General features: G+C 42.4%; 4 protein-coding genes across 4 annotated transcripts; 3 read left to right on the top strand and 1 right to left on the bottom strand.

The window, feature by feature from the left end:
• Positions 1–90: 90 nt before the first annotated feature.
• LOC127309566 (uncharacterized) lies at positions 91–3,148 on the top strand. The gene is made up of 2 exons (XM_051340370.2): positions 91–1,303; positions 2,694–3,148. Exon 1 carries the CDS (start codon positions 134–136, stop codon positions 923–925), a length of 792 nt encoding a protein of 263 aa, XP_051196330.1. The 5' UTR covers positions 91–133; the 3' UTR covers positions 926–1,303; positions 2,694–3,148.
• Positions 3,149–3,719: 571 nt separating this feature from the next.
• On the bottom strand, positions 3,720–5,332 carry LOC127307541 (uncharacterized). The gene is made up of 2 exons (XM_051338262.1): positions 5,162–5,332; positions 3,720–4,479 (listed from the first exon to the last, which is right to left on the bottom strand). The coding sequence occupies exon 2, from the start codon at positions 4,469–4,471 to the stop codon at positions 4,037–4,039; it is 435 nt and encodes a 144-aa protein (XP_051194222.1). The 5' UTR covers positions 4,472–4,479; positions 5,162–5,332; the 3' UTR covers positions 3,720–4,036.
• A 4,186-nt stretch (positions 5,333–9,518) lies between these two features.
• Positions 9,519–10,989, top strand: LOC127310382 (protein RGF1 INDUCIBLE TRANSCRIPTION FACTOR 1-like). The gene is made up of 3 exons (XM_051341063.1): positions 9,519–9,764; positions 9,895–10,125; positions 10,807–10,989. The coding sequence occupies exons 1-3, from the start codon at positions 9,519–9,521 to the stop codon at positions 10,987–10,989; spliced, it is 660 nt and encodes a 219-aa protein (XP_051197023.1).
• A 4,991-nt stretch (positions 10,990–15,980) lies between these two features.
• LOC127310381 (protein RGF1 INDUCIBLE TRANSCRIPTION FACTOR 1-like) lies at positions 15,981–17,710 on the top strand. The gene is made up of 3 exons (XM_051341062.1): positions 15,981–16,226; positions 16,326–16,556; positions 17,528–17,710. Exons 1-3 carry the CDS (start codon positions 15,981–15,983, stop codon positions 17,708–17,710), a joined length of 660 nt encoding a protein of 219 aa, XP_051197022.1.
• Positions 17,711–18,226: the final 516 nt, after the last annotated feature.

Below are 18,226 nucleotides of genomic sequence, written 5' to 3'. Positions count from 1 at the left end.
CTCTCCAAAGCACAAATTTTCAAAGGAAAAGCCCAAAGATGGTGTAGAAAAATCCCAAAGCCCAGCCCGTGCCTTCCATCAATTTCAGCGAGTGTTGTTGAGAAGCTCCGATTCAAAGTTCCTGATCCCAAACATGAGCGAGAGCGAGAAAGGCGGCGAGATGGCCCGCCACCGGCGGCGGCGGGGTTCAGCGACGGTGGTCGCACACACCGGCGTCACGCCGAACATCGGTGACATCCTCTGGGAGATCTTCCTCCGCCTCCCGCCGCAGCCCTCCTCCCTCCCGCGCGTCTCCCTGGTCTGCAAGCGGTGGCGTCGCCTTGCCGCCGACCCCGAATTCCTCATCCGCTTCCGCGCCCACCACCGGAAGGCGCCCCTCCTCGGGCTCTTCAAGGAGTACGGAGGATGGGTCTCCTTTACCCCCGTCCTCGGCGCTCCGGACCGCATACCTCGCCGGCGCTTCTCCATGCGGATCGACTACGGCGGCGGCGCCGAGACCCACCCCTTCCACGGCACCCTTCTCGGGTGTCGACACGGGCGCGTCCTCGTCGTCGACCCCAAGCGGCGCGAGGTCCTCGTGTGCGACCCAATCACCGGCGACCAGCGACACGTCGCCCTTCCGCCGGAGTTTGGCACTTGTGGCGCTGCCCACGGGGCAGTGCTCTGCGCTGACGGCGACGAGGGACACGTGCACGGGGGCTGCCACTCCAGCCCCTTCAAGGTGGTGTTGGTGCAGGTTTCCTTCGGACCGGGGGTCCCCCACCCTTCGCCCGTGTCTACTCGTCGGAGACCGGCGTGTGGAGCGACCTCATCTTGGCGGCGGAAGGATGCAGAGGTTACGTCGATTTCTCTCGGCCTTCCACCCTCGTTGGCAGTTCCCTTTACTGGTGGCTTCATGGCCCGTATTCGTATGCCATGCAACTAGTTGAGTTCGATATCGGTAGGCAGAGCCTAGCTGTAATCAAAAGCCTTCCTGTGGGGGATACTGTGATCATCCAGCCGGAGGATGGCCGTGTTGGCTTCGCCATGCTGTCCTACCCCAATCTCCAAATGTGGGACATGAAGGACAATTGTGGTGGTGTTGCCGCATGGGTTCCCCGGAAGACCATGAATCTTGACCTGGTGCCGAATATGAGGGCCACGGAAGCTTCTATAGTGGGGTATGCTGAGGATGATGATGCAATTCTTATAAAGTTCAACGAAAATGTCTTCATGGTTCAAATCGAGTCAATGCAGTCAAGAAAACTTTTTGATTGCATTGTGAGACACCAATACCATCCTTTCACAAGCTTCTACTCTTCAGGTAATACCTCATCTTTGCATTGTTGCAGGTGTCACACATAGCTGTTGTGGTAACTTTATTGTGCTCTGAATTTTCACTAACAACTTAAGCTCGGCAATCATTTATTCCGTATTATTTAGGTTATTATTTGGATTTGTGGCAGTCTTTAGATAGAGCAATCTGTTTGTACTCGCTTACACTTTCTGTCTATAATATAAATTTGAAATTTAGTAAATTTATCCAAGACAAGTGAAATTAGAGGCACCTCTCCTTCATGGTAAATCTTACCTTAAATGAGCACATAATTTGCTCTAGGGTAGACATCATTGCTTCAGTTTCCACAGCTTTTGTTACCCTTTTTTTTCAATCTTTCATTTGTGTGCAGCAAGTCTTACTGCTTTCTTAGAAGGGAAGGATACTGATTGATTTGTGTGAAGCTAGATTGTACTGACTAAAATAATTCTGACCTGCCGATCAGTCGAGGATTTGAGTTGGAGTGACATTACTGCATTCTTGCCTTCATTGTTGCAATAGCCCCGATCCAGTTATATGTCACACATAGCTATTCTGATAACTTTATTGTGCTCTGAATTTTCACTAACAACTTAGGACCGGAAATCATTTATCCGTATTATTTAGGTTATTATTTTGGATTGTGGCAATCTTTAGATAGAGAAATCTATTTTTATTCGCTTACACTCGATATAAAACAATTTTGAAACTTAGCAAATTTATCCACAAGTGAAATTAGAGGCAGCTCGCCTTCATGGTAAATCTTACCCTAAATGAGCATATAATTTTCTCTAGGGTAGACGTAGACATCATTGCTTCAGTTTGCACACCTTTTGTTACCTTTTTTTTCCAATCTTTCATTTGTGTGCATCAAGTCTTACTGTTTTCTTAGAAGGGAAGGATACTGATTTATTTGTGTGAAGCTAGATTTTTTCTGTTAATTACACTGTATGATTCTGACCTTCTGATCAATCGAGGATTTGTGTTGGAGTGAGATTACTACATTCTTGGCTTTTTGGGCAACTTTAATCATAATGATGCACTGTCTTGCATAAATCCTGGTTTAGATCCTTTGTTCGGTTTCTGAAGAATGATATCAATCATATCATCAGGCGTGGTTCAAACTATTTAGCTCATTAGATATCTGCACAATCTTGAATCTGAGATAGTTACTGAAGGTATATCATGAGACTTGAAGTAAATGAGATATGTCATCCTGGTTTGGTTGATCGAATATCCAGGGGTTTGGGTATTCAATCCTGCTGCTACAAGTAGAATGCATGTTTCAATGTCATTTGCCTAGTTTCACCTCTAATATATTATGAATTCACTTCTATACCAACGATTGGGGCTGATGCTAATTTACTTTTGCTTTGACCTGTATTCGTATCTCAAACAGGCGAGTTTGATCGCTGCAGAGGTATTGCTAGCATGCCCGAGCGTGGTTCCAGCGATCGAGCCACCGAAGTAGCAGGCTTCGACGACGCCTGCAGGAAACAAGGCTAGAACAGCAAGATAGGCCAGCGCCAGGTTTGCTGGTTGGACCCAGAGCGGATTCATCAGGCTGCGCGGCGGAGGAGCCTGTGTGTCAGGATAACGTCGATACGTCTAGGAGAACCCGTAGATACACCATCATATTATGTGCTCGGAACGCCCCACTTATGTTGTTCTGAAATGATATCATGTTTGGTATAGTAGTTCAGTAGTGCAAGTTACACCTGGGTTGTGGCTGTTAGTTGAGTATGAGTATGATCATCTTATTATTTGCCAAGTTGACATGTGTAAATGTCTAATGTGTGAAACTCAACTTTTGTGGTATTGGCTAGGCGGAGTAGAGATAGCAAGGAGAGAGAACGCAACTGATGATTTCGTGGTTACGCGTTAGGAGTCAGACTCTTAATAAGAGTCAGGTTAGGAGTCAATTAATCTTATCGTATTTTTACATGTTTGTCTAATGTTAAATCTCCGAGCAGAGACGGTCCAAAGACTAATCCCATTATATGAACTTCTTTATATCTATTACGATCTAGCTTCTGTATTTGTCTTAAATTTTCCGTCTCCATGACATATTCTATACACCTTCAGTTCCTTTAACCAGCACAACTTGGTGTGAAGGCTTCAAAGTGTTGAAAGCGGAAATTATCAAAGAAATCACCGTTAAAATGTTTGTTCTGAGCATCAGGTGGACAATCAGTTACTTAACATTTACTTTTGATTACCAGAAGATTTCAATTAAATATCAGATTACAAAAAACAGTGTGCATAGTAAGAAACCAGTTATGTTTACCGGATCAACTCATCTTAAGATACGCAACACAGATATGAGGTCACGCAAACAAAGTCAACTGAGAAATGAGTAATCATCTGCATATATGTGTTGCCATTTTCCAAATGTAGAACATAAGATTGAACAAGTGGCATCATGTATGATCAAAAAAATTCATTTGAATAGCATTGACTTATTAATTTACAAGAACAATGCTATTCAGCACGTATACAGGTAAGTGCATCATTCATGAATCCCTTAGTACATATATCCTGGACAGAACTTGAGGCAAGCTTTACATGGGCTTTGCCGTCCTATTTCATTCCAAAGTATCACTCTTTCATCCTGATACTCCACATAGCTACCTCATATAGGGCTAGCTTCCATAAATCCCGATATTAAAGCTTTTTTTTTTCCACTACAATTGCTCCGACTAGAAAGGAGTAACAACTAACAATACCAGTTGCAGAAATACCCTATGAAAAACTTCGCTGTGGCTTCAGCTGTGGAGGCTCCATAAGGCCTTCCAAGACAACAAGCTGATCCAGGAGTGCAAACTTTTCATCCTCGAGAGTCTTGGCTTCCTCTTCTGCCATGCCTAACTGTTCGTCCAGCGCGTAGTTCTCTTCCTCCAGGAGCAGGTACTTCTTCCGCAATGCCCGGTATTCATCTGCGGGGCCAGAATCTGGCTGTGAATCTCTATCAGACTGCGGTGTGGGAGGGCGAGCCTCGTTCTTGAAGCTTCTTTTAGGTGGCTTCGGTATATTGGGCGACGGTAGTGGAACCTCCCTCCGCAGCAGCTCAACTTCCGTTTTGATCTGGCCTGAAGGCAAAGATCGATAGTCAGCCTTCCTCTTCTGTGACTTTGGGGCGGAGAAGTCCTCTCGTTCCATGCCTCTAGGGTACTGCATTCTGTCACCTGACAAACACAACTCGAGTTAAGTTAACTACTCAACTAATAAAGAAGTAATATAAACTGTGAACACTGGAGCAGGCGAATCAATGGAATTGATCGGAATTCAGCACTAAGTGAACCACGCTACTCCATGCATCTCTCAAACAAGTCTGCTTCTATGTTTTCAAACATATGGGTGAAGAAACGACCGGCTGAAGTGAAACCACACTCGCACGATACGGTTCAAGAGGAGCAGGGCTTTGTCATTTACTCAACAGGAGGCTAAGATGGGAAGTTGCGAAGTGGCAGCAGCAAGCGCAAACATGGTACAGGATAACCCGTATCAAATCAGTTCGTCTCCCTGAAATTTTCACTACCGAATTCATGGTTCCAGCATATCTGCACAACACCAAAATCATACGAATTCGCAATACGAGTGTCATGGAAACCGATCAGACCTAGGCCCAAGGTTCCCGGGACAACCAAGAGCGGCGTCGGCAGCCCTAGCGGCGCGGGAACGAGATCTCTATATTCTCTACTGCATCCATCTACACGAGGATACGAAGATGGAAACGGCTGGAACCAACTGAAGACGGAAGGCGTAGGAATCCAGAAAGCAGCAGTTCACCACGAACCCCACGCCCTGTGAATTAGTCACACGCGTAGATCCGGAACGAGATGGGGGAGAAGGAGAAGGGTGATTTACCCTGTTGCCGGTGCGCGTCCTCTTAGGGCCACGGCAGTCGGGGGCTCGGCGCCCGACGTCCTAGGCCACGCTGCTCGCTGCCGCGCCGGCGTCAACTTCTCCGGTCTGGCGTCTCGCCGGAGGAGTTAGGGAGGAACCGAGGACGAAGAGTTTGTTTGAGTTTTTTTTTTCTTTCAGAGAGAGAAGCGAGAAGAAGGACGAACTCACGACTACCCGTTTGCGGCGGCCCGGCCCATCAACTGGGCTTCGTTATAGCAGGCTCGCTGCTATGGGCTAAGCCTTGCTGCTGGTGCTCGGCCCCATTCTTCTACTATGGGATCCCTTCTTCTATCCATTCAACGGTCATCTTCCAAAAAAAAAAAACAATAGATAAACATCCATTTTTCCATAGGAATTAATTGCCTCATGCCGGTAAAGATTCTTAGAAAATATAATAGTAATTAATATTTCATTATTATAAGGATAACACGGCAAAAAAAATTAGATGAAATCTCGCAAGTATCAAAATGATTACTTGTGCTTCGTTTAGGAGAATGATTGCTAATATATTTTGTGGGTTGGTGGAAAACAAATTTTCCAAAAAAAAGAGAATAGTCTATTTTTCGTAGGAATTAATTGGCTCATGCCAGTAAAGATTCTCAAGAAATTTAGTAATTAATACTTCATTATTAGAAAGGAACACGCCAAGAATCCAAGTTGGAATGGCCAAGGCAAGCATGAGATTTGCCAGCAAGTAAAAAATGATTACTGTAGTTTTTATTTTGAGAATATTTTCCAAGATTTTTTGTGAGTTGGTAAAAATAAAATATTGTGAAATCAATTCAAAAGTGACGTTGTGCTAGACGACTGAAGAATTGTCGTTTGGAAAAATGTCTTCACTTTTGGCACGTGCTTATACAATGCAGTGATATATATTAACTCATGCTGCTAAAGATTCTTAGAAAATATAGTAATTAATATTTCATTATTAGAAGGAAACACGCCAAAAAAAATTAGATGAAATCTAGCAAGTATCAAAATGAATGCTCGTGCTTTTTTTTGGAGAATGATTGCCAAGATATTTTGTGGGTTGGTGAAAAATAAATTTTCCGGAAAAACAAGAGACAATATAGTATATTTTTAGTAGGTATTAATTTGCGTATACCTGTAAAGATTCTCAGGAAATCTAGTAAAAATCTTGAATTATTAGAAAGAGCACGCCAAAAATCCAAGTTATAATCAGGCAACTCATAACTTTTCTGCTACTAGTGAGATTTTCCAGCAAGTAATAAAATGATTACTGGGATTTTTTTCCTTAGGAGAATGATTGCCAAGATATTTTGTGGGTTGGTAAACAATAAATTTTCCAAAAACCAATATTTTGGTAGGAATTAATTGGTCATGCCAGTAAAGATTTTCAAGAAATCTAGTAATTAATCTTCCATTATTAGATGGAAACACGCCAAGAATCCAAATTGTAATGGTAGGAAACTCATAATTGTTTTCCTTACTAGTGAGATTTGCCAGCAAGTAACAAAATGATTACTTGAGTTTTTTCTTAGTGTAATGAGTACAAAGATTTTTTATGGGTTGGTAAAAAATAAATTTTCCAAGAGTTAATAGTCTATTTTTCGTAGGAATTAATTGGCTCATGCCAAAGATTCTCAAGAAATCTAGTAATTAATATTTCATTATTAGAGTGAACACGTCAAGAATCCAAGTTGGAATGGCCAAGGCATCGCATGAGATTTGCTAGCAAGTAAAAAAAAATGATTACTGCAGTTTTTATTTTGAGAATAATTTCCAAGATTTTTTGTGGGTTGGTAAAAATAAAACATTGTGAAATCAATTCAAAAGTGACGTTGTGCTAGACGATCAAATGATTGTGGTTTGGAAAAATGTCTTCACTTTTGGGACGTGCCTATACAACGCAGTGACATGCTACTGAAACGCCAAGATTTATAGATATATTAACTACCTTTTGCATTCTAAGACGCATTTTGTGCAAATCGTAGTTTAAGAACTTGGCTAGGCATGGGTAAACCTAGCGCGAGCCCAAAAGCATAATGGTTGAGTCAGTCTCCGGCTCTGATTTTCTACCTGAATGTCATGAAAATGAATGAATAAATAAATAAATATGAAAAGGGTATTTTTTACATGTTTTACGCCTGGTGAGACCGGTCCGGGCTAGGAATTTTCAAATCGAACTTATTAAACCCAAACCCAAAAAAGTTGAGCCAAGAAATGTCCATGTCTAACTAGGACGGGATACTTCTTTCCTTCGTTTATGTTGTTTTGTATGCCTCGCAACCCACATATTTTTTCCACTTCTAGTTTTCGCTTATAATCATAAATCCTTGTTCTACATGAAACTTCTATAAAATATATTATGAATATATAAATTTTGTAGTTATTGCATAAAACTAGACATACGTCATCGGTGGAAATTAGCTAGGGACAATTATACCTCTTTAAACCCCTCATCATTTCTATTATTAGATTGTTTTGATATTTTGCGAACCCTAGCACCCCTCCATATATGCACCGCCGCACCCCCCCCCCCCCCCCCCGCCCCTATAAAGATGCGTCAGATAACCCACCACGGTTGCAAATGGAATAGACCATTGAAGGACGATGACCATGAAATATTTTGCAACTACTATATACACTTATCATCCCAATTCCCACCTCATAGTTCAACTCGACGTTCTACCATGGTTTGTGACCACCTCGCATCTACACGACATATGCGGCTACCACAACCTTCTATCAGGTGATCAAGATGGGTTAGTTCATCATCACCGTGTCTCTAGAATACCAATTATTTTTCTAGAAAATCTTATTTCCATTGACATTATTTTTTCGTCCTGGACGTCTATCTTCGACACCTTCTCACCTCAGAGTTTTCCACTCTCATATGTCCCGAGAACATATCTGCTCTCTATCTTGCATATGCCCTAAATCGTTACCGCTCACTCTTTCATGACTGATGCCTCTCTTATGTTCGCCCTTTTGTCTTCTATGTTACACATATTACGATTGAAAATACCAAGAAAAATGTAGAGGTAGACATGTAGTAAGAGTGAGAGATTAGTATCAGCAATGTTGTTACCTCGACGTTTGTCCGGGTGGGGTAGAGGAGACGACTAGTCCATGCCCATCCACGATGACGACGATGGCATTGCTCTCTGAACATATTGTACCTGACCAGCAGACAGCGAAATGCACAACAAAATCAAACACAAACCGGATGGTGATATATGTAAAGATCCATGAAAGCGAAAATGCCATGAACAATGTTCGTAACTAGGATGGATAATAAGTAGTATGAGCGAGAGATTGCTATCGACACTGGTGTTACCTCGATCGACGTTTGTCCGGGGAACCACTGGTGGCTTGGAGGTTTCTGCAGATCTACGAAATGTGGTGAGATTTGCTCTATTTATTTGCTAGAAGGGAGAGGGGGATCACAATGGAAACAAACCATCGAGGGTTTCATGCGCGTACAAGTGCTAGTTTTCGAATGAGACTTGCTTGCTTTTTCTTACCAAGGATATCTTGTGTCCAAGATGTGTGCTCATATATTTTGTTTCTGTCTTTGCTCGACTGCGCCGCCAAGACCATTTAATTTTAATTTGTCCGCAAGTACCAAAATGAATCACCTAAAATTGTCTATTTCAAAAGGAAGAAATACAGTTATGCCAAATGCTAACGAGATGAAAAAATGGATCTCGGTTGAATTTGGCATAACTGTAAAATGCATTTTTCTTCTTTCAAAATAGGCAAAAAAAAATTACCTGATTCATTTTTTGCATCTCCCTAGCACTTGGCATAAATTTTAATCTTTTTTTCAAAATAGGCATATTTTAGTTGATTCATTGTAGTACTCGTGCAGAAATAATTAAAATTGAATTGGCTTGGCAGTCGATAGCCTGAAACAAAATATGTGAGCATACATCTAGGGGGCCCAGTTGTTATCAGTGGAAAGAAACGCGAGAAAATATCGAAAACAAGCCCTTGTACGCGCGTGAAATTTTCGATGGCTTTCTTTCCATTTTGATCCCTTCACTCTCTCCCTCCCAGCAAATAAATAGAGCAAATCTGTCGCCACACTTCGTAGATCTGCACAAACCTCCCAGCCTCCAGCCGCCGGCAGCTGCCTCCATCCCGAGCAAACCTCGATCAAGGTAACAGCAGCGTCGATACCACTCTCTCGCTCGCACTAGCTGCTTATTATACATCCTAGCAAGGAACATTGGTCTTGGCATTTTCGCTTAATTAATTTCCTGGATCTTATATATACCAGCATACTGTTTGTGATTGATTTTCCTGTGTATTGGCTGTGTGCTGGCCGGGTATATAATACGTACAGAGAGAAATGTCGTCCTCGTCGTCGTGGATGGGCAGGGACTTCAGCGACGACGAGGCGGCGGCGGCGGAGGACCGGTTCGTCCCGTCGTGGCTGCGTCCCCTGCTCACCGCTAAGTTCTTCGAGCCGTGCGCCTTCCACCCGGAGCTGGTCAGGAACGAGCGCAACCACTACTGCCTCGACTGCGCCGGCGACAACGGCGCCATCTGCTGCTCGCTCTGCATCTCCGCCCACCGCAGCCACCGCGTCGTCCAGGTACGTACGGAGAAGCTTTTACCCATGCATGCATTACGCAGGACAGCGTGATCCTGTACACCATTCTCTGACTCGCGCGGCTAACAAATGGCGGCGGCGCCCATTGATTATGTGCTCTGGATGGATGCAGATCCGGCGGTCGTCGTACCACGAGGTGATCCGGGTGGCGGAGCTGAAGGCGCTGGCGGACGTGTCATTGGTGCAGACGTACATCATCAACGCGGACAAGGTGATGTTCCTCAACCCGAGGCCACGGGCGCCGCAGCACTTCAGCAAGTGCGTCGGCGCCGCCGGCGCGTGCGAGGAGTGCGGCAGGGGCCTCGTCGACGCCGTCTTCCGCTTCTGCTCCCTCGGCTGCAAGGTATTACGTCACGTGTCACTACCTACCTACCGAGCCCTAGCGCTTTCCGTTTTTGTACGTAGGTTCTTTCGTGGATGGTTTGGATTGCTCCGGATTTTGAATGAACGGAATCAGATCCATCCTCCCGTAGATTTTTTGTTGTTGTGGTGCAACTTAGCATTAGCTGTTGAATAGATCTGCATGCATCACACGCAGTTTTTTTTCTGGTAGTGTCAAAGGTGCAGGCTGTGTGTATCCTACTGCATTTAGGAAGGTCAATCGATCTCTGTTTTGGAAAGCTTTAATTAGGAATGTTTATCTAAGCGAGCCAATATTTTACCCGCGTCTCAAATGTGTATATCCATATTCTTGTCCACATATGTTTTGCCCATTGAGATACTAGTACCGGGGGAAAGTTTAATCGCAAAAAATTATACTGTACCACCAATTGATTCTCGAAAAGTTGCGTAGTCGCTGTCTTGCCAAATACACTATGGTTATCATCATAGTTCCCTATTTGGCAAGTGCCACTAAGATTAGAAAGTTTGCTGAACCTTTTTCTTTTCAGTATGAACAGAAATATCATGTAGGAATGTACATATATATATGTATTTCCTGCTCAGTTTCGCTTGTTAATTGTTACTCGTCTGACATATTTCTTGCTACGTACTGATGCAAATTTACGTTATTTGTTGATGGCAGCTTAAATCAATGGCGTCCGATGCTAATCTGACATTCATCCTTGACCCAAAACACAAGTGGGAAGGATCAGAAGAAGGAGATCTGTCCGGGCCATCCAACCTTCAGACGACTAGACAGATCAGCTACCGCCGTCATGCCCGGAAGGGCGTCCACCGCGCCCCCACACAGGCACCCTTCTTTTGAAGAAGAGATTGGTTGTTTTTCTTCGTTTTTTCTGCACCAGCAAAGAAAACAATTTCGCATCGGAGACATGGTATTTTCCCTCTCTTGGCTTAGAGATGGGTCAAGAGATTGATACTTTAATCGGCTATGCTGAGAATTTTCTATTTCACAATTTATTTCCAAACATTTCGCAGTTTAAGTTGGACAATTTGAAGACACATTATGCATGTTGTAATGCCAATGTTAAGTAATGTTTTACCGTGGATGTGATAAACTCATTTTATTGTGGATGCTATAATATGGTGTTTCCTAATCTCATTTGTTGTTGATGTCGTGATAATGATGTTTGGTAATGATATTTCATTTTCTCGCAATTTCAAAATTAGGCCGCTAAAGGGTGTTCCCAAACAGGGGCTCTTCCTACGGTACCGCTTGCTTTTGCCTGGTAGTTAGTGATGTCAGCATTGTCTACTTGTTGTAAAATCCACATCAACATGATTAATACCGGTTAAGGATCATGTTGATGTGGATTTTGCCTAGGTCGACCCAGCCCATTTACTAAGCTTCGTTATCTCAGCCTCGCTGTTGTGGGATAAGCCTTAGCCAAGTTTCAGCTGGCGCTCGGCCGTCCTATCCATTCCATGGTCATTTTCCAAAAAAAAAAGACGTCCATTTTTTGTAGGAATTAATTGGCTCATGCCGGTAAAAATTATTAGAAAATCTAGTAATCAATCTTCCATTATTAGAAGGGAACACACCAAGAATCCAACTTCAAATTCTTAAGCAACTCATAACCATTCTTCTTACTGGTGAGATTTGCCAGCAAGTAACAAAATGATTCATAGGAATTCATTGGCTCGTATATGTAAAGATTCTCAGGAAATCTAGTAATTAATATTTCATTATAAGGGGACACACCAAGAATCCCAGTTGGAATTTCTAGGCAACTCATAAAAGTTCTCCTTATGGTGAGATTTGCCAGGAAGTAACAAAATATTTCGTACAAATTAATTAGCTCATGCCGGTAAGATTTTCAGGAAATCTAGTAATCAATATTATTAGAAGGGAACATGCGAAGAATCCAAGGTTGATTTGCTAGGCAATTAACCATTTTCCTTACTGGTGAGATTTGCCATCAACAAAAGTATTACCGGTGCTTTCATTTCTTAGGGGAATGATTACGAAGATTTTTGTGAGTTGGTAAAAAATAAAAAGTGTGAATTCAGTTCGAAAATGACGTTGTGCTACACAATCGAAGAATTGTGGTATGGTAAAATGTCTTCACTTTTGGAATGTGCCTGTAGAATGCAAGGACATACTACTGAAACACTAAGTATTCCTACAAATATTGACTACCTTTTGCACGCCAAGTCATTTGTAATTTTTTTGTAAATCCTAGCTAGCATTGTATAGATGACAATGAAATATTTTGCAACTACTATATACACTTATCATCCCAATTTCCACCTCGTAATTCAAATCTCCACGCTACCATGTTTTGTTACCTCCTTGCATCTATACAATATATGCGGCTACCCCAAACTTCTATCAAGTCAGAAAGAGGGGTAGTTCATCGTGTTCCCAGTCCAAGCCAGAAAGCCTGATTGTTGAGTTAGGCTCCGGCTCCGATTTTCTATCATATATAATATCATGAAAAAAAATTAATAGGAAAAGAGCATTGTTTACGTTTTGGTGCTAGGTGAGCCCATCCCAGGCTTGGAGTCTTCAGCTCGGTCTTATTAAACCCTAACCCAAAAACACCTAGCCTAAGAAATGTTCATGTCTAACCCAGAACATTGTTCATGATAGTTCTTTCGTGTGTGTTATTTTGTATGCCTAGCAACCCAAATCTTTCTTCCACTTCTATTTTTATAATCACAAATCTTTTTATACATGAAAATTATATAAACTATAATATAAATATAAAAAATTGGAGCTACTCTATAAAATTGAAGATATACGTCATCGGTCGTGATGGAGCCGGCAGAGATTATTATACCTCTTGAAATTACTCCTCATTTATTCTATTATATTTTTTGAATTTTTTGCAAACCCTCCCTCCCCCGGCAAGCGCCCTATAAAGTATGCGCTGAAAACCACCACGGTTGAAAATCAAATATAATAGGCTATTGAAGGATGACAATGAAATATTTTGCAACTACTATATACACTTATCTCCCAATTTCCACCTCGTAATTCAAATCTCGACGCTACCATGTTCTGTTGCATCCTTGCATCTATACAATATATGCGGCTACCCCAAACTTCTATCAAGTCAGAAAGAGGGGTAGTTCATCGTGTTCTCTAGAATAAACAAATTATTTTGCTAGAAAATCTTATTATCACTGGCTGTGTTTTCTAGTCTTCAACCGTCTAAATTTCACCCCTTCTCACCTTGGAGTTTCCCACCCTTATATGTCTTGACAACATATACACACTCTCTCATAGGCCATACTTGGCTACCACCACACTCTTTTAGCATGGTTCCTCTCTTTGTCGTCGCATGCATATTACGATTGAAAATGCCAAGAGCAATGTAGAGGTAAACATTTAGTACTGGCGAGAGATTGGTATCGACGGTGTTGTTACCTCGACGTTTGTCCGACCGGGGTAGTGACGATGGCTGGTGGCTGGAGGCTGGGCGGCTTCTGCATAACTACGAATGTGGTGAGATTTGCTCTATGTGTTTGCAGGGGGGAGAGAGGGAAGGGATCAAAATGGAATGGAAACCAACAAAGGTTTCATGCGCATACAAGGGCTAGTTTTCCGGGGAGAATTGCTTGTGTTTCTTTCCAACCATATCTAGGGCCCCAAGATGCATCTTTGTATGCTCACATATTTTGTTTCCGTCTTTGCTCTGATGTGGACTGCCAAGACCACTTAATTTTAATTTATCCACAAGTACTAAAATGAATCAGCTAGAAAAAATACCTTTTTCAAAAGGAAAAATATGCAGTTATGCCAAATGCTAACGTGATGCAAAATTGGAGGGCAGCCGTCATACCATGTTAGCATGTCAATAGTATTCTTGCATGGTCTACGGGTTTAGATCATAGCTTACCATATGGTGTATAACAAGGAGGGAAGGTTCACCGAGGCTGTCGGTCACCACCGTCATCGGTTTGTTCTATGGAAGATGGTCGACGCGTGCGATGAGTGACTAGTAGAAAAAGGCCTTCCATCCCAACTCATTAGTCCCCAAATATTTTGACCCGGGAGTAATGGGGTCTTTAGTCCCGGTTCTCCTGGTGAATCGAGACTAATGCTCCAGCCCGGGACTAAAGGGTACCCTTTAGTCTCGGTTGGTAACACCAACCGGGACTAAAGGGCTATGGTTGGATGCGGCCGGCGCATGCCTCTTTAGTCTCGGTTGGTAACACCAACCGGGACTAAAGGTTATTTTTCTGGTTTTACTCCCCATGCACCCTTCACCCCCCCCCCCCCCCCCGGATCGTCTTTTTAACTCTGTAAAATAGAAAAAAAATGATAGAAAATTCAAAAAATAAAATCTTTTCATATTCCTATATGCTACGCAACCTACTATTAGCAAAAATAAAGAAATTCAAATTTTCACTTATTTTGCAAAAAAGGTTTGAAAAATGGTAAAACCGTATTAACTTTTGCATACGACGTCGGAAAAAAACGTATAATATATCAAAATCATCGTAGGAAAAAGTTACATCCAAATTCACTGGGGTTTACCCGGTTAGCCAATTTTTAGATTCTCAAAATTCCAAATGAAAATACGAAAGCAGGAAGATTTTAGTTTTTGCTATAAATTATGGATTTTATATTTTTATTTTTTTAGAAAATAAAATTATTAATTGCATTCTGCATAAAGATTACTATTACTTTTAACCAATTTTTTGATTTTCAAATTTTTAGGTTTTAGGTTTGACAAAAAAAAAATTAAAAAATTTTAAAAATTTTAAAAATACAAATTAAAAAGTTAATGTTTATTTATTTATTCAAGTTCATTATTACATCATTACTTTTGTTTATTAAAAGAATTATTTGAAATTCAAACAATAAATAAATGTGACATCGACCAACATGTTAATAGGATTGATATGATACTAGTATCACATACATGCGCGCGAAGCACTTGGATGCGGGACGGAATGGAACTCGGAAGTTAAGCATGCTAGTGTTGGAGGATGGGTGACCGAGCGGGAAGTGTGACCACGAGTAAGTAATTTAACTAGAGATAATTGCAGTTAGACACTAAACTATGTAAATAACTGAAATAATAGAAATTCTGAAAAATAGAAAGAAAAAAAGGAGTGAAAAATAATTAGAAACCTAAAAAACTAAAAAAAAAAACGAAATAGCATTTAGTCCCGGTTCGTGTTACAAACCGGGACTAAAGGTCCTTCACCCTAGTGCACGCCAGCTGCCCACGTGGATGGACCTTTAGTCCCGGTTCGTAAGCAACCAGGACTAAAGGGGGGTCTTTAGTCGCGACACTTTAGTCCCGGTTGCACAACCGGGACTAAAGCCCGTTGTGAACCGGGACTAAAGGCCCTTTTTCCACTAGTGAGTGCGGCATGTAATGGAGGCTATTCATCTAAAATTTTCAGAAGGAGGGAGTTTCCTTTGGATTATTCATCTAAAACTTGTGATTTTTGCCTAAACTACACACTTTCGAATTTGGGTATAAATGGCACGTACATATACAGGTACATCCTCTACGTGCAAAAAAAAAGTATTTGAAATATTTTGAGGTCTGAAAATATGAATTTTGGGGCGTTACAGTTTCGGGTTCCATGGAACCTAGGTGTCAACACGTATTTTCGTAGATATCTTTGGAATGAAACGCGAGCAAGTTTTCTTCGAAAAAATGGCCCTTGTACGCGTCTGAAACCCTCGATGGTTCCCTTCCCAGCAAATAAATACAGCAAATCTCTCGCCACATTTCGTAATATGCACAAACCGCCCAGCCGCCGGCCGTCACCTGCAACCCAGACAAACGTCGAGGTAAGAGAAGCATCGCGCTACCAGAGCGTACAACAATGTCGGCGTCGGAGTCGTTGATGGGAATGGACTTCAGCGACGACGAGGCAGCGGCAGCGGAGGAGCGGTTCGTCCCGTCGTGGCTGCGTCCCCTGCTCAGCGCCAAGTTCTTCGAGCCGTGCGCCTTCCACCCGGAGCTGGTCAGGAACGAGCGCAACCACTACTGCCTCGACTGCGCCGGCGACAACGGCGCCGTCTGCTGCCCGCTCTGCCTCTCCGCCCACCGCAGCCACTGCGTCGTCCAGGTATACGGATAAGCTAGTTTTATATAGCACGGGCATGCACGCATCACGCACGACCATGGCGGCGGCGTCCATTGATTTACGTGCTGTGGATGGATGCAGATCCGGCGGTCGTCGTACCACGAGGTGATCCGGGTGGCGGAGCTGAAGGCGCTGGCGGACGTGTCCCTGGTGCAGACGTACGTCATCAACGCAGACAAGGTGATGTTCCTCAACCCGAGGCCACGGGCGCCGCAGCACTTCAGCAAGTGCGTCGGCGCCGCCGGCGCGTGCGAGGGGTGTGACAGGGGCCTCGTCGACGCCGTCTTCCGCTTCTGCTCACTCGGCTGCAAGGTATGCGTGCCTCTGCCTACCTACCTCGCCCTAGCCCTTTCTGTTTCTGTACGTAGGTTCTTCGTGGATGGATTGGATTGCTCGGGATTTTGAATGGACGGACTCAGATCCATCGTCCATATATTTTTCCTTCTTTTTGTTGTTGTGGTGTAACTTAGCATTAGCTGTTGAATAGATCTATTGTTATCTAGTATAGTGTGAAAGGTGCAGGCTGTGTGTATCCTACTGCATTTAGGAAGGTCAATCTTTGTTATGGAAAGCTTTAATTAGGAATGTTTATCTAATCAAGCCAATATTTTACCCACGTCTCATATGTCCATTTTTTTTGTATGTCCATATTCTTATTCACATATGTTTTGCTCGATCACTGGGATACTACCGGGGGAGAGTTTCATCGCAAAAACCTGCCCATTTGGAACGTTCAAATTCCTGGCATAGAAATTATAGGACACTATCTACATCATTTGGATAGCCTAGCCTCCCAATCATGGGTATGATTGACACGTAGTGTGTTGGCGTAGATTTTTCTAGGTTTTATTGGCGTATAATGTTTAAAATAAAAGTAAAAGTAAAACACAAACCAACATATAATGACCGATCAACATAAGCATTTACATTATTTGTACTATTTTCCCCAGATGGGGAGGGGAGAACTTCGCAACACGCAAATTTGGTGCCAAATTATGGCTCTGTGCATTATGTTTGGAGATGACAGAACATGTGTATCATAAGTGTTTGCTATACTGCTTCAAATTGTAATGAATTGTCTTGTTTGTGCAGAGGCAGGGCCACAATAGAACTTCGCTACCCGACTTGGCCATAGGCTTTTGCAACGATAGTATTCAGATTAGAAAGTTAACATTTTTTCATGTTGGAATGTAGATATTTATTTCCTTCTCAGTTCCTCTTGCTAGTAGAATACTGGTCTATATACCTTACTGATGCAAATTTACGTTATATGTTGATGATAGCTTAAATCAATGGCGTCTGATGCTAGCCTGACATTCATCCTTGATCCGAAACGGAAGCGGGAAGGGTCAGAAGAAGGAGATATGTTCGGTCCATCCAACCTTCAGACGACTGGAAAGATCAGCTACCGTCGACATGCCCGGAAGGGCGTCCACCGCGCCCCCACACAGGCGCCCTTCTTTTGAAGAAGAGCTTGGTTGTTTTTGCTCGTTTTTCTCATCAGCGAAGAAAACGATTTCGTATTGGAGACATGGTATTTTCCCTCTCTTGTCTTAGAGATGGGTAAATTGATACTTTGATCAGCTATGCCGAGGATTTTCTATTTCACAATTTATTTCCAAACAATACGCAGATGAAGTTGGAGACTCGAAAGACACATTATGCATGTTGTAATAGCAATGTTTGGTAATGTTATTTTATCATAGATGTAACCTGTTGCTATATTTTGGTAATTTGTTTTTATTGTGGATGCTATAATGTAGTGTTTCCTTATCTTATTTGTTGTTAATGTTTTTGATAATGATGTTTGGTAATCATATTTCATTTTTCTCACAATTTCCTGCCCCAAAAAATCTCACAGTTATGAATGGGGGATTTTCTTTTGGACGTCCGTTAGTGACATCAACATTGTTCTATTAGTAGAAAATTTCATATCAACATGATTCCAAACTATTACCAATTTTCTTTTGGTAAATGGAGAC

Source organism: Lolium perenne, chromosome 6 (assembly GCF_019359855.2).
Source record: "Lolium perenne isolate Kyuss_39 chromosome 6, Kyuss_2.0, whole genome shotgun sequence".
In the NCBI taxonomy this organism is placed as follows: Eukaryota; Viridiplantae; Streptophyta; class Magnoliopsida; order Poales; family Poaceae; genus Lolium; species Lolium perenne.
Note: the sequence above shows the minus strand (reverse complement) of the source record. Positions and strands in the feature narration are given on the sequence as shown.

Bases quoted from the DNA above. Each gene is read 5' to 3' on its own strand.
- LOC127309566 (XM_051340370.2), top strand. From the start codon at position 134: ATGAGCGAGAGCGAGAAAGGCGGCGAGATGGCCCGCCACCGGCGGCGG.
- LOC127307541 (XM_051338262.1), bottom strand. From the start codon at position 4,471: ATGCAGTACCCTAGAGGCATGGAACGAGAGGACTTCTCCGCCCCAAAG.
- LOC127310382 (XM_051341063.1), top strand. From the start codon at position 9,519: ATGTCGTCCTCGTCGTCGTGGATGGGCAGGGACTTCAGCGACGACGAG. The intron at 9,765-9,894 runs GTACGTACGGAG...GGATGGATGCAG, and splicing joins GCAGCCACCGCGTCGTCCAG to ATCCGGCGGTCGTCGTACCA. The intron at 10,126-10,806 runs GTATTACGTCAC...TGTTGATGGCAG, and splicing joins TCTGCTCCCTCGGCTGCAAG to CTTAAATCAATGGCGTCCGA.
- LOC127310381 (XM_051341062.1), top strand. From the start codon at position 15,981: ATGTCGGCGTCGGAGTCGTTGATGGGAATGGACTTCAGCGACGACGAG. The intron at 16,227-16,325 runs GTATACGGATAA...GGATGGATGCAG, and splicing joins GCAGCCACTGCGTCGTCCAG to ATCCGGCGGTCGTCGTACCA. The intron at 16,557-17,527 runs GTATGCGTGCCT...TGTTGATGATAG, and splicing joins TCTGCTCACTCGGCTGCAAG to CTTAAATCAATGGCGTCTGA.